Below are 13,300 nucleotides of genomic sequence, written 5' to 3' on the forward strand. Positions count from 1 at the left end.
ATAGGAAGAGGGGACTTTACCTGGGGGAGGCTGGGGGGAGTAAAGAGACCTGCATTTCTTAATTGTTCACAACGTATTTCTTGATCAGTGGTCCCTGGTTTTTCTTTCCACCCCTCCCTAGGGTTCTGAATATTAATAAAATCCACTCACTGTGGGACAACCAGTTTATCATGTACAGAAGTCTGGAGAAGCTGTAAGTACCACCCCCTCAGAGCGGCCAGCTCATCGACAAGGGCATGGGGGGAGGGGGGAGGGGGAAGGAGGAAGAGTAGCACATTTGCTGAGTCAGCAGCGCCACATTTAAAAGAATAAGCCCATATTATGCAGGACCAGTTTGGTTAGGCAAGAGATGATGACCTTGACTTCTTCAGCCTGGCAGGGCCCTGTGCCCTCAGAGGCTGCGGCTTTTCTCATTTTAATAATCCACCATTGCACCTCTTGGGCATTCGGCTTCAGAGTCAGAGGAGCAGAGAAAGTGGGAGGGTTGTGAAGGCCTTGTTTACAATTGTTCCTTAGTTAGTTATCACTGAGCGTGGTTGGCTGGCTCTGTCAGTGCTTGTGTTACTTTGTATGTGGTCTGATCCAGTACGCATTGAAGTCAGTGGGTATCTGTCATAGATATCATGGGCCCTTCCTGCACTGCTTCCATTATAATGTGCTAAGTAGGGGGTGAGGAATCAAAGTGACCTTTTTGCTCACATAAGATGGGGTCTGGGTGGTTCAGAGTCCAGCATGGCTGTTAAATGGCAGAGGGGAGAACAGCAAACAGCTCTCTGTCCTGGAAGATTCCAGCACCTTTTCTACAAGTCATTTCACTTGGGCAAACAAGATATTTCCAGCCTGATACGTCAGCGAGTTTATGATCTGAGATCACTCAGAACAGATTTTGTTCTTTCAGGTTGGATCCCGGCCTAGCGTCCTTGCTTGTAATAATAATAATAGTGCCGTGCTTGTCTCTAGTGCACCAGGATCTCAGAGCTGCCATTAATGATTTCCAAGCATTTGTTCTTTCATCTTCACTCCCCTCAGATGGGGAAACTAAGGCAGAGAACGTGGAAGTGACGTTCCCAAAGTTGCACAGAAAGCCTGTTAGCAGGGCCAGGACTCAAGCCTCCAACTCCTGACTGCCAGTCCTGTACTTTTATCTTCCCCTTCACTGTGGTCCATTCCCAGTGCTGGTCTCTCACTCCCTGGGCTACTGGGGATGGGAGTGCTGTACATTGCTGTGCAAGAGACTGTTTCATTGCTTAGTCCTGAGCTCTCTGAGGGGTGGGCAGGGCTGCTAGCGCTCTGTACTTCTGTGCAGAAGTGATACAGGTTTGATTCAGTCCTGGGGACCAGGAGGGGCTGGGAGCACTGTGGAAACCCTATTAACCCTGAGATATTTCTGTTTGGTTTGTAAACAGCCTCTTACAGCACAACGAAATCCAGTCAATACTGCCCCATGCTTTTGCTGGACTTTCCAAGCTTAAAATGCTGTGAGTAAAAGCTTTTCATGTTGTGGGTTGCAGGGGAGAGGGGGTTATTGACAGTCTCCGTGTTTCAGCCCTCTTAGCACAGAATGAATGCAGCCTAAAGGCACGTGGTCTAGCAGCACCTCTGGAGACATGTGTCTGAACAAAATGTACCCGCCCTCCCCAGCAAGAACGATGTTTGAAATTAGAGCACCATGTTATGGGGGAGGGAGGACTTCTGGCTCTTACAAATGTTTCTCTCTCATGTTCCCCTCCCCACATGATTCATTCCAAATCAGGCTTGCCCCTGCAAAATGCAGATGACGTGAGGGTATCCCCATTCACACCCCTAAAATAAGGCTTAGGGGAGCTGCTGTCGGGAAATGGATGATGAATAAAAACCAGTTTAACCAACAGCATCTACCCAAGGTCACTTTTCTTCTCTTCTCTTTAACAATTCCAGGTTCCTGAGTCACAATAACATCACTGAGCTGAAGCCAAGAGTCTTCCAGGATCTGCATCATCTTGAATGGCTGTAAGTGCCTCTTTCCATTGGGTGGCCCACCGGGGTTCAGTGAGGAGGAAGGGGATGGAATTGAGTTTAAGGCCAGGTTTGCCGGAATATCTGGGATAATACTCGAACATTAGGCTGGGCAAGATGCTGTTGAGGCCAAAAGCTTAGCAAGATGCCTGCGTGGATTAGACCTCTATATGGTTAAGGAGAACATCACAGTGATATTAGATTGGATTAAGCATATCAGAGATATAAACCCTTCTGCAATGGGGCATAAGCCAACCGGTAATGTATGGGGTTAGGAAGAAACATTCTCTCTGGGCAGGTTACTCCGTAATTGCCCACAATGGGGCTTCTTGAACGTTCTGAAACATCCATTCCTGGCCACTATTGGAGACAGGATACTGGCCTAGGGGGACCAAATACTGGTCTGATCAGGCATGGCAGTGTGTGTGCATATGCCAGCCTGGCTCCCCAGAAAGATTTGGTGGCAGACTGGCACTCGGGACCACCCTGAGTAAGCTGCTCCTCAGGTTTTTTCTAGGCTATTTACGGGAGAAGTTGGTTGATCAGGTGGCAAATTATGAGGATGGGACTCTGAAGTGCTGGGAAGTTCTCTCTCCAAGCTGAGCTAAGCTCAGTAAGGCAGCCATCTTGCAAAGCAGACATTATTGTTCCTCTTCTCTAGTGATCCCTGTATGGGCACCCAGGCAGTTCTTCCTCAGGTCTCTGGTGCTGCATATGGAGCCCATACAGGGATCATTAGCAAAGTAGAACAATAATGTCTGCTTTGCAAGATGGCTGCCTTATTGAGCTTAGCTAAGCCTGGAGAGAGAACTTCCCAGGCTTCCAGCCCTTTAGAGTCCCATCTAATATCACTGTGATGTTCTCCTTAACCATATAGAGGTCTAATCCACGTGGGAATCTTGCTAAACTCTTGGCTTCAACGGCATCTTGCCCAGCCTAATGAATCCCACTGTTCGAGTATTATCCCAGATATTCAGGCAAACCTGGCCACAAAATCTTTGGAGGAGCCGGACATGCCCTTAAATCTCAAATTCCCCAAGTGGACTTTTAATTTAGCATTTATTTTTGTAGTAAAAGAAAAAAATCCAGTAGTCCCCTGATTGTGAAAGAAACCAGACTCTGAACTTGGAGCAAGCACATCAGCCAGAATGCTCTGGGTGGAAATTCAAAGGGGTGATCTATGTACTCATCTCCACTGGCTTGGGTGGGGGGCGAAGATGGACGGGGGAGGGACCAGGCAGTGAAGGAGAGGAGGAAGCTGATGTTACCTGAATTTCTGCTGTCAGGGAGAAAAGGAAGAAACCATCTCCCGCAGGGACAATTTAGACCTAAATGTAAGCCTGTGAGACGGTCTCTCCTTCCTAACCTAGTATAGCCCCTACTTTGTTCCTATGGAGTTGCCTCTCCATCTAAAGTCTGTTCTTCTGGGTCACCACCTTTCTCTCTTCTCATTTCAGAATGCTGGATAACAACAGAATTGCCAAGATCCTCCCAGCGACTTTTGTGGGGTTGAAATCTCTGTACTTTCTGTAAGTCTGTAGCCAGTCCTCTGGGGTCTCTGGGGGTCCCACTTCCATAATGTCCTTGATGCTGCATCTTTCATTTCCATCCCCTAGGCCAGTGTTTCTCAACCATTTCAGGCTGGTGATCCCTTACTTAAAGTGAACATTTTTCATGACCTCATTACATTTACTATAAAAATAAGAGTGAAAAAATGTATCAACAGTAATGCTAAGGCTACACAATTTATGTGTATGTTTCAAGAGGTTGACAGACTATGTTACCTTGAAGGAAAAGGGAGTGTGGGGATCAGGAAAGCAGGATTTTCTTTGTTTTAGATCAGGGGTGGACAAACTTTTTGGCCTGAGGGCCACATTGGGGTTGCAAACTGTATGGAGGGCCAGGTAGGGAAGGCTGTGCCTCCCCAAACAGCTTGGCCCCCACCCTCTATCCGCCCCCTCCCACTTCCCACCCCCTGACTGCCCCCCTCAGAACCTTCAACCCAACCCCTCCCCCCGCTCCTTATCCCCTGACCGCCCCCTCCCGGGACCCCCCACCCCTAATCATCCCTCCGGGACCTCACCCCCTATCCAACCCCCCCGATCCCTGTCCCCTGACTGCCCCGACCCCTATCCACATCCCCGTCCCCTGACAGGCCTCCGGGACCCCCATGCCTATCCAACCCCCCTGTTCCCCATCTTGTGATCCCTATCCACACCCCCGCCCCCTGACATGCCCCCTGGGACTCCCACGCTTATCCAAACCCCCCATTTCCCATCCCCGACCGCCCTCCCCAGAACCTCCGCCCCATCCAACTGCCCCCTGCTCCCTGTCTCCTGACTGTCCCCCAGGACCTCCCGCCCCTTATCCAACGTCACAGCCCCAGCCCCTTTACCATGCTGCTCAGAGCAGCATGTCTGGCAGTCATGCTGCCCGCGTGGCGGCGTAGCTGCAGGGGAGGGGGGACAGCCTCCCCGGCCAGGAGCGCAAGGGCCAGGCAGGACAGTCCCGTGGGCCAGATGTGGCCCGCGGGCCGTAGTTTGCCCTCCTCTGCTTTAGATAGTACTAAAAGTGTCAATGTTTTGCGCTTCTCCTCCTCCCCCGATTGTCATTTGTGAGTGACTCCCTCCCCACAATGTTTGTAACCCACCGGTTGAGAAGCACTGATCTATACCATTCCTTTCCTTTGCTGCACCGTATTTAAGGCCAGATCTTACCACTATTATTCTGTCCTAATGCAAGCAAATCTCCACTGGGAGTTTTGCCTGAATAAAGATCTCAGTGTCTGACACTTAATTATAGGCAGAGCTGCTGATGCAACCTATACGTAATGTTGCCCAACACTTCACAGTGTATGATCCTGTTTTCCTTTTCTTACAACTTTGCCAAACTTTAATTGTTTGTCTAAAATTTTCCGTTCCAGGCATGTGCCTCAGGCAGAATGTTTTGGGGACATTTCAGCAAAAATGGTTCAGCCATTAATCAGAACAAGATTAGGGGGAAATGCTTTGTTTTGCCCATGTTAAAAAATATTCCCACAACCATTTTGTTGAGAAGCTCTAGCACCTCCATGCCCTGGAGCAGGGGCTTGACATTTGGCAGGGATGTGTCTTTTGTTGTTCTTGGGAAAAACTACCCACATTTGGCCAAGTTATAAACCTTTGAAAAACTGAAGTTCCCACCTGCTTGGTAGAGAATTGCTAGAGTTAGGGAGCTACATTCTCTGAAGCTGCTGTCTGCAGCAAGCATGCTCCAGCCAGGGCTACACAGACTGAGCAGGCCTTTCCCTGCAATTGCTGTGGGTTGCCTGTGCAACCTGATTTTGGCCCGCTTGTATGCATGCATTAGGATACGGTCTGTCATTACATGAGCATATCCCATTATTTCCACAGGAACCCTGCTGAAGATAATCTTATCTATAAATTGTGGTTATCTGAGTCAGTACCCTAAAGGAAATGAGTGAAACTAACAGCAACCACTAATATCTGTGCAATGGATTGGCTCAATGACCTGTGATCTCTGGACACAGGGGGTGTGACTCCCTACTACCGTGGGAGCCATTGGAGAGCTGTCTATGACAGACAGACTGCGAGGACAGGCCTAGTGAAATGTTGCACGTACTGTATTCAGCATAGATAGGTAACTGCATTTCAGGCTCAGAGGCATTAGTGACTGTGCCAGGAATGCAGTACCAATCCCCCCTGTGTACTGGGCACATGTACTAGGCATTAATAGACTCATAGACTTTAAGGTCAGAAGGGACCATTATGATCATCTAATCTGACCTCCTGCACAATGCTGGCCACAGAATCTCACCCACCCACTCCTGTATCAAACCTGTGTCTGGGCCATTGAAGTCCTCAAATCCTGGTTTAAAGACTTCAAGGTGCAGAGAATCTTCCAGCAAGTGACCTATGCCCCATGCTGCAGAGGAAGGAGAAAAACCGCCGGGGCTTCTGCCAATCCGCCCTGGAGGAAAATTCATTCTCGACTCCAGATATGGTGATCAGCTAAACCCTGAGCGTATGGGCAAGACTCACCAGCCAGACACCCAGGAAAGAATTCTCGGTAGTAACTCAGATCCCACCCCATCTAAGGTTTTCTTATTGCTTCCCAACCAGGTACATGCTGAACAACTCCCTGAGTAGCATGCCCAACACTTCCGTATGTGCAGAGATGCCGAAGCTCAGCTGGCTGTGAGTACCTGCCCTGGTGTGGAGATCTGGTGTCTGAATCGGCAGAGGCTGTGGTGTTGGGTTAGCCAGAATAAGGCACAGGCACCTCAGCCCACCCCTACCAGTGGCATTCTTGTGAGCAGGTTGGGTGGGGGTATTCCCAGTGCAAGCGAGAGGGCGAGGAGAAGCAGCTGTGTCTCTCTTGGTATTCTGCAGGGCAGCGCGGTAGATGCGATCAGAGCAGGGGTTAGCTTGAGGTGATTTGGCTGGACTGGAAGGGCAGAGAGGAGAAGGCTGCAGCAGACGAGAGACAAGCAAAGGTGTTTTAACAGAGGGGAGCGAGGGGACAGGGTGGATATTAGAGAGGAAGCAATGAAAGGCCATAGTGAGAGCATGCGTCAGAGAAAGGAAATGAAGAGGATAGGGAGGTCGTGAGCCTGGGAGATGAGGGGATAATGTCGTTTTTGACAGCGACACAGAAAGCAGGACCAGAGACAATGATCTTTGGGGTCAGTTCTCACACCGCTGCCAGGCAGCTGGGGTCAGGAGCTCTGCTCTCATGGGTGGCATCAGGACAGACTCCCTTCTGTCCAGGGAGAAGCAACAATTTGTCTGGCTGAGGACTTCTAGGTTGGAGGGGGATCAATAAGGTGAAGGATTGCTAGCCACGGAAACCCAGCTACTGCTCTTTTTCTAGGGAGCTGGAAGGAAACCAGATCCACGCTCTGAAGAGCTCAGTGTTCCAGGAATGCAGCACCTTCACTGTGCTGTGAGTACCAACCCTCCACTGGCCGTACACGAAGGTGTGGGGGGGAGAGTGGGATCTGGCGTGGCTATGGAGTCACCCCTTCAACCCTCACCTGCATGGAGGAAATCACCAGGGACCTCATCTATCAGCTGGGTCATGCTATGAATTGGGTGCAACACCAGCGACCTTGGGCCAGGTTCTCAGCTCGTATAAATCAGTGCAGGTCCAATGACTTCAACAGAGCTAGGCCGCTTTGTCCCTACTGCAGATCTGGCATCTTGAATCCATTTTATGGCACACAACCTATGTTTATAAACAGCAACAGTAGAGACAATTTCATGGTATTTTAAATATCGGTTGCACATCTGCATTTATACTTGGTAATGGGGGCCAAAGATTTCACCTCTAGTTCACTGCTTTGGCATCTGCTCAGGTTAGTAATGAGCAAAAGCCATTGAGGGCCATTTGGTGACCAACGAGACATGAGCTGGTGAGGCTAACACCTGTCCACATCACAAACCATGGAGAATGAGCTAGTACCCTTGGAGCAAAGACTAAGGCAGAGGGTGGGATGCGGAGACAGGTCACCTTTCTGCTGCCCACGCTGTAGCTGCTGTGTGGGCAAAGCGATTCGCTCTCCACCCAGTACCTTTCACTAGCTCTAAAATCCCTTTTACATTCATCTTTTAAAGATGAAAAATATAAAGCCTGCCTAGTAGGTTCTCAGCCTGTTAAACATGTGCCAGTTCTTTTTTTGCCCCTCATCCCTAAAGTCTATTTTTGGTCAATTTCATATCTGGCCTGCAGTGTTCGTTTACAGTGTCAAGCTATAGTGCTGGTGCTTTCCAGGAGCTCACAAAGCCAAGGAATTCTCCCAGAGAAGATGCAGCCCTGGCCTAGAGTCTAGTTTTCCTAAACATGATGTTGATATATTTCCCAGAAGGTTCAGCCTCTGGAGCCCTGCAAAATAAGGCTAATAAACTTCCATGCCCTGTATATGTTATTCATGTACACAAGCTACAAATTGTCCATGGGACAGTGGCATGAATGGAATGTGCAGTCAAGCCTGTCCTCCCAAAGTGAGGGGTGATTATTATCCAGGGCACTGGGAATGCATCACTGGATCCTTTCCCAAAGCTGTCAGATTGGAGTAGGTGAGTAAACCCAAGGCTTATCTGAACAATAGCTGATAGTGGCTTTGGCAGGATCGCCTCCTGTATCTTGAGGAAGATTTCCCCGTTCCCCAAGCTGTGTTAACAATGGTATAATCCCCAAGTAAGTCCCGTTACTTTTAGCTTGATGCACCCAGTTACTTGCTCACCTGCCAAGGGATTTGGGAGGCTTAAATAATTAATCATAGAGCCCTGGCTATTGGAGATGGCAAAGGCCCATTAGGTCACCTGGTCTAATGAACAGAGGGATATTCGCTCTTCACTTATGAAGGTTTGTGAAACACTTTGAGCGCCTCGGATAAAGGGGCAGTATGGGCCCGAGGCAACATTTCAGAAGTGCTGATCGTCCTCTAAAGTCACTGAGAGCTGCAGGTGCGCTGAAAAGCAGCCCACTTTTAATTAGTTAATTTTAATTAACTTTAGGCACCCACATGGGAAAATGTTGGCCCTGAGTTTTAGAAGTGGTTAGGCCTGCAGTGACACAGCCAGTGTGTGTGTGAGCTGCTGTTGTGATGGAACAAACAAACCAGGTACCTCCTCGGGACACAAGTCAAGCACTTCTGAGCAGTAATCAAGGACTGCAGTGTGCAAAATACTGTTCTAACAGGCACTATTATTATTATGCCATTTCTCATCTGAAACACTTGGGCTCTGTTGCAGCCTGAGTTATCAAAGAGCTAATTTCCAAAGGCATTTTCATAGTCAAGGCAAGGAGACATTCCAATTGATGCATTTCATCCTCATTTTCTGAGTGATTTCCAAATGCTTCAGCACAGTGGACTGGAATAGAAGAGCTCTCAAGGTCCTGCCAGCCGTACATTTCTATGATTCTATGAAACCTTGTAATTCTGAGCTTTCCCAGACCCTCTGGGAACAACCTGCAGCTGATGGAGCATTGGCAGCACATTCCAGAACTCAGTACCCAGGAGTTCTGCCTCCTCGGAGTTCCTGTCTCTGTGTATGGTGCCCAGACTCTGCCCCGTATGCTCCTGCCCCCTCTAGAGCTGGGGGTCAGCTCCTGGCACTGAGGGACTGTCTATACTGCAACTAGACACCCGTATCTGGCCCATGCCAGCTGACTTGGGCTCACGTGGCTCGGGCTAAGTGTAGCCATTTCAGTGTAGCCATTCGGGTGGTGTGCGGTCTCTAGGATCCTGTGAAGTGGGAGGGTCCAAGAAGAGCCTGAACATCTACATTGCAATTAATCAGCCCCTTAGCCCGGCCTTGCCAGCCCTTGAAACAGGCTAGCCGGGGGTGTCTGCTTGCAGTGTAGACATACCCTAAGTGAGCCTGATGGCTTTGTAGTGTGCAGTGTGGAAACCCCAAAGCAGGGAGCAGTACAGTCTCCACTGAAGTAGCAGCCTTCCAGCACTTCACTTTCCTTGCTGGGCGCCGGCCCGTCTTTGGCATGCAGCTTCGGAGCATGGTGCTTCGTATTTCCCTGCCCTCTATAACCCGTTTGTGGGCACTGCCAACACTTATTACTCTCAGGGCATCCGTGGGCAAGTAAGAAGTGAGCAGCCATTAACAAATGGACTGAGATGGAGACTCGTGCGTGTGTCGCACAGGGGCTGGACTGCAGCCTGAAGACTCGTTTGTATTTTGCAGTGATTTCCAGGGGATGTTGTCAATGATCCACCCTCAGCTCCCCTCTTGATACCTTCTCAAAGGAACAAATGCTTTGGAAGGACCTATTTTCAGCCACAGAAAGCTGACACAGCCTGTACGGCTCACAGAGGAGGCCACTAGACATTTTATCCCAAGGGGCTGAACCCTGTGTTCCCTTAGCAAGAACTCTCCCTGCCCCATGCTGCCAAAGATGGGAGGAGAGTGAGTGGCTTCCTCCCCACAATGCAATGCTTCTTCAAGCCAAGCATCCAAGCACTTTTGGCTTTGATCAGGAATGTGTTTCTAAGAAGAGTTATGTCAGCGTCATGGAAACATAAGCCAGGGCAAGACAGAAGGCATAAACACGCCCTGCCAATGACACCAGCACAAGTGACAGCTTTATGAGGAGATGAAACAGACAAGAAGAGGCTAATACGCGGGGTGGTGTGGGACAGCAGGAAGAACTTCCCCAGCCCTCCTTCCCTCACTCTGTCTTCTCTCTGCAACTATCCCAGCCTAGCTGAGGTCTGGTGATAATGAGGATCTGATAACTAAGGGGTGGGAGTGGGTATTCCTAGATTAAATGTTTGACAAGGACATGAGCCTCTCCCAATGCAGCATTCCCACCCACTCCCCCTGGGTGGGTATTTAATTATGGCAGCCACAGCCTGGGCTGAAGAATACCTTCCACAGAAAATAAAGACACACACACAATGGTCATGAGCAAACTACATCCAGGGCAGGACCTCCTGTACCCAGGACTGGCTCCAGGGTTTTTGCCACCCCAAGCGGCCGGGGGGGGGGGGGGGGGGAGAGGGGAGCCGCGATCGCAATTGCGATTGGCGGCACTCCGGTGGCAGCTCCACCGCGCCGCCGCTTTCTTCTTCAGCGGGAATTCGGCGGCAGGTGCTTCCCTCCAAGAGGGACCCGCCGCCAAAGAGCCCGACGTGCCGCCCCTTCCCCTTGGCCACCCCAAGCACCTGCTTGCTGGGCTGGTGCCTGGAGCCGGCCCTGCCTGTACCACAGCTCCCAGCCTGGGGAGCTGAGCTCCATAGCTCAGCTAGTAAAAGGAGTAGCTGATATATAGGTACGAGGGGTCTGGAAATATCCTCCATGTGGCAGGGGCAGCAGCAGTTCCAGTTCCTTGCCAGAGCCATGGATGAATGTTCAGGGCTTCAGGAAGTTGTCTGAGCATGTTGTTCAGTTTTATCCCTCCCTTAATTTTTCACTGAGGGCCTGGAGGGGGTCAAATCCAGAGATGGCACTGAAACTTCCTCCAAACTGGCACTTCAATAAGTGACACAACGTGTGGCTGCACTGGAAAACCATGGTTCATTCAATACTGGATACGGATGTTCATACCAAAGGTGCCCAAATCGCAGACAATGAACCGTCCTGAGTTCTGAATTTGGCTTGAAGCCAGATGAGCTTTGTGTAATGTTGGGTTGCACTGTCAGCTCTGTTTGGTTCACACTCCGACAAATTCTTATGGACTCGTCTGATTCTGTGTTTAGTTGTGAGCTGTCCCTGAACCCCACAGTTCAACCCTGGAGCTGCTCTTCGCCAAATATAAGTGTTTGGATCTATGTGAGTGTATCAGTGGGACTGGCACAAGTTTAGCAGTAAACGCGTGCTATGTAAGGAACAGAGCAGGCCTGGGTGCGTGGCCTCAAATAAGCCTCTCAGAATTCCAGCGTTAAGATCTCCTTCGTGCCGTGCTCAGTTCTAAGGTCATCAGAGACCTTGGAAGGAACTGGGAAATGAAGGGCTGCTTTTCACCAGAGCTTCTCTCTCCTCCTCCAGGATTCTGCGCAGAAATAAGATCAAATGGATCCAGGAAGGGGCGTTTTCCAACCTGAGCAGACTGGTGGAGCTGTAAGTATTGCTATTGATTTCCCAGATGCAGTGCCCCTCCTCCACCCCTCGTGGTCAACGGCGTGTCAGTGGTTGTTGTGATTGTGTCACTGTCTTGACCGTGATCATTTGCTCATGATCCTGTGGGGGGATCTATTTGTTCTCCCTTGGTGAATAGTTTCCTGACACTTGGGTGCTTGGCTGCTCCACCTACAGGTAGCTTTTAATAACCTCTACATCTATTTGATGCTTATGAAAGTGGAATGCTGATGTTGCTGGATATAGTGCTGCTAAGTGGGTCCAAGCTTCCCCTTCTCCCAGCTCTGCTCATGCTCTTCACTCCTGATCTGCAGCACCCTTTCCTGTTCCTGTCCTGCACCCCCACACAGGCTGGGCAATATCAGCATATTCATAAATGAGCTGGAAAATGAGGTGCAAAGTTTGCAGATGATACAAAATTACTCGAGATTATTAAGTCTATGAAGAGTTCCAAAGGGATCTCACAAAACTGGGTGACTGGCTGATGAAATTCAGTGTTGATAAGTGCAAAGTAATGTGCATTGGGAAGCATAATCCCAACTGTACATACAAAATCATGGGGTCTAAATTAGCTGTTGCCACTCAAGAAAGAAATCTTGGAGTCATAGCGGATAATTCTCTGAAAACATCTGCTCAATGTGCAGCAGCAGTCAAAAAAGCCAACAGAATGTTAAGGCCCATTAGGAAAGGGAGAGATAAAACAGAAAGTATCATAATGCCTCTATAAAAACCATTGTACGCCCACACCTAGAATACTGCATGCAGTTCTGGTCACCCCATCTCAAAAAATATATTGGAAAGACTTTGGAAAAAACACAGTGAAGGGCAACAAACATGATGAGAGGTATGGAACAACTTCTGTATGAAGAGAGATTAAAAAGACTGGGATTGTTCAACTTAGAAAAGAGACAACTAAGGGGGGGGGATATGATGGAGGTCTATAAAATCATGAATGGTGTAGAGAAAGTGACTAAGGAAGTGTTATTTACCCCTTCACAGAACACAAGCACCAGGATCACCCAATTAAATTAATAGGCAGCAGGTTTATAACAAACATAAGAAAGTATTTCTTCACACAACACATAGTCAGCCTGTGGAACTTGTTGCCAGGGAATGTTGTGAAGGCCCAAAGTATAACTGGGTGAAAAAAAAGAATTAGATAAGTTCATGGAGAATAGGTCCATCAGTGGTTATTAACTAAAATTATCAGTGATGCAACCCCATGCTCTGGGTGTTATTAAGTCTTTGCCAAAAGAGGGGACTGTATGACAGAGGATGGATCACTTGCTAATTTCCCTGTTCTGTTCATTCCCTCTGAAGAATCTGGCACTGGCCCCTCTTGGAAGACAGGATACTGGGCTAGATGGACCATTGGTCTGACCCAGCATGGCCGTTCTTATGTTATGTTCTAATGCACCACAAACCTAACCGACAGCACTGCCTGCTATTCCAGTCCTGGGCTCTCCCCTTAGCTCTGCCAAGCACCTCTACCCTAATCTGCATGACTTCTGCTATGCTTCGCCTGCCCCCAATCCCGCCCATTTACACAGAGCTCTGCAAGCACCTGAACTTGCACAGACCTGCAATGTTCTAGTTACTCCAGCTCTGAGCCATTCTTGGGGCTATCATTTGCTACCCAATTGTAACAGTTTTATGATGTGTGCATATAGCGCCCTTCCCTCCCCCCCCACCCTCGCTGAACCCCAACA

At 49.2% G+C, this 13,300-nt stretch overlaps 1 protein-coding gene across 1 annotated transcript in view; it reads left to right on the forward strand.

Annotated features, from left to right (window-relative positions):
* Positions 1 to 13,300, forward strand: part of LOC101952781 (relaxin receptor 1-like) — a 43,804-nt gene that overhangs the window by 16,975 nt on the left and 13,529 nt on the right. The window contains exons 5-11 of the mRNA XM_005279548.4: positions 122 to 193; positions 1,407 to 1,478; positions 1,918 to 1,989; positions 3,453 to 3,524; positions 6,117 to 6,191; positions 6,868 to 6,939; positions 11,502 to 11,573. Coding sequence (XP_005279605.2) covers positions 122 to 193; positions 1,407 to 1,478; positions 1,918 to 1,989; positions 3,453 to 3,524; positions 6,117 to 6,191; positions 6,868 to 6,939; positions 11,502 to 11,573 — 507 coding nt within the window. The remainder of the gene's footprint in view (positions 1 to 121; positions 194 to 1,406; positions 1,479 to 1,917; positions 1,990 to 3,452; positions 3,525 to 6,116; positions 6,192 to 6,867; positions 6,940 to 11,501; positions 11,574 to 13,300) is intronic.

This window comes from Chrysemys picta, chromosome 9 (genome assembly GCF_011386835.1).
Source record: "Chrysemys picta bellii isolate R12L10 chromosome 9, ASM1138683v2, whole genome shotgun sequence".
In the NCBI taxonomy this organism is placed as follows: Eukaryota; Metazoa; Chordata; order Testudines; family Emydidae; genus Chrysemys; species Chrysemys picta.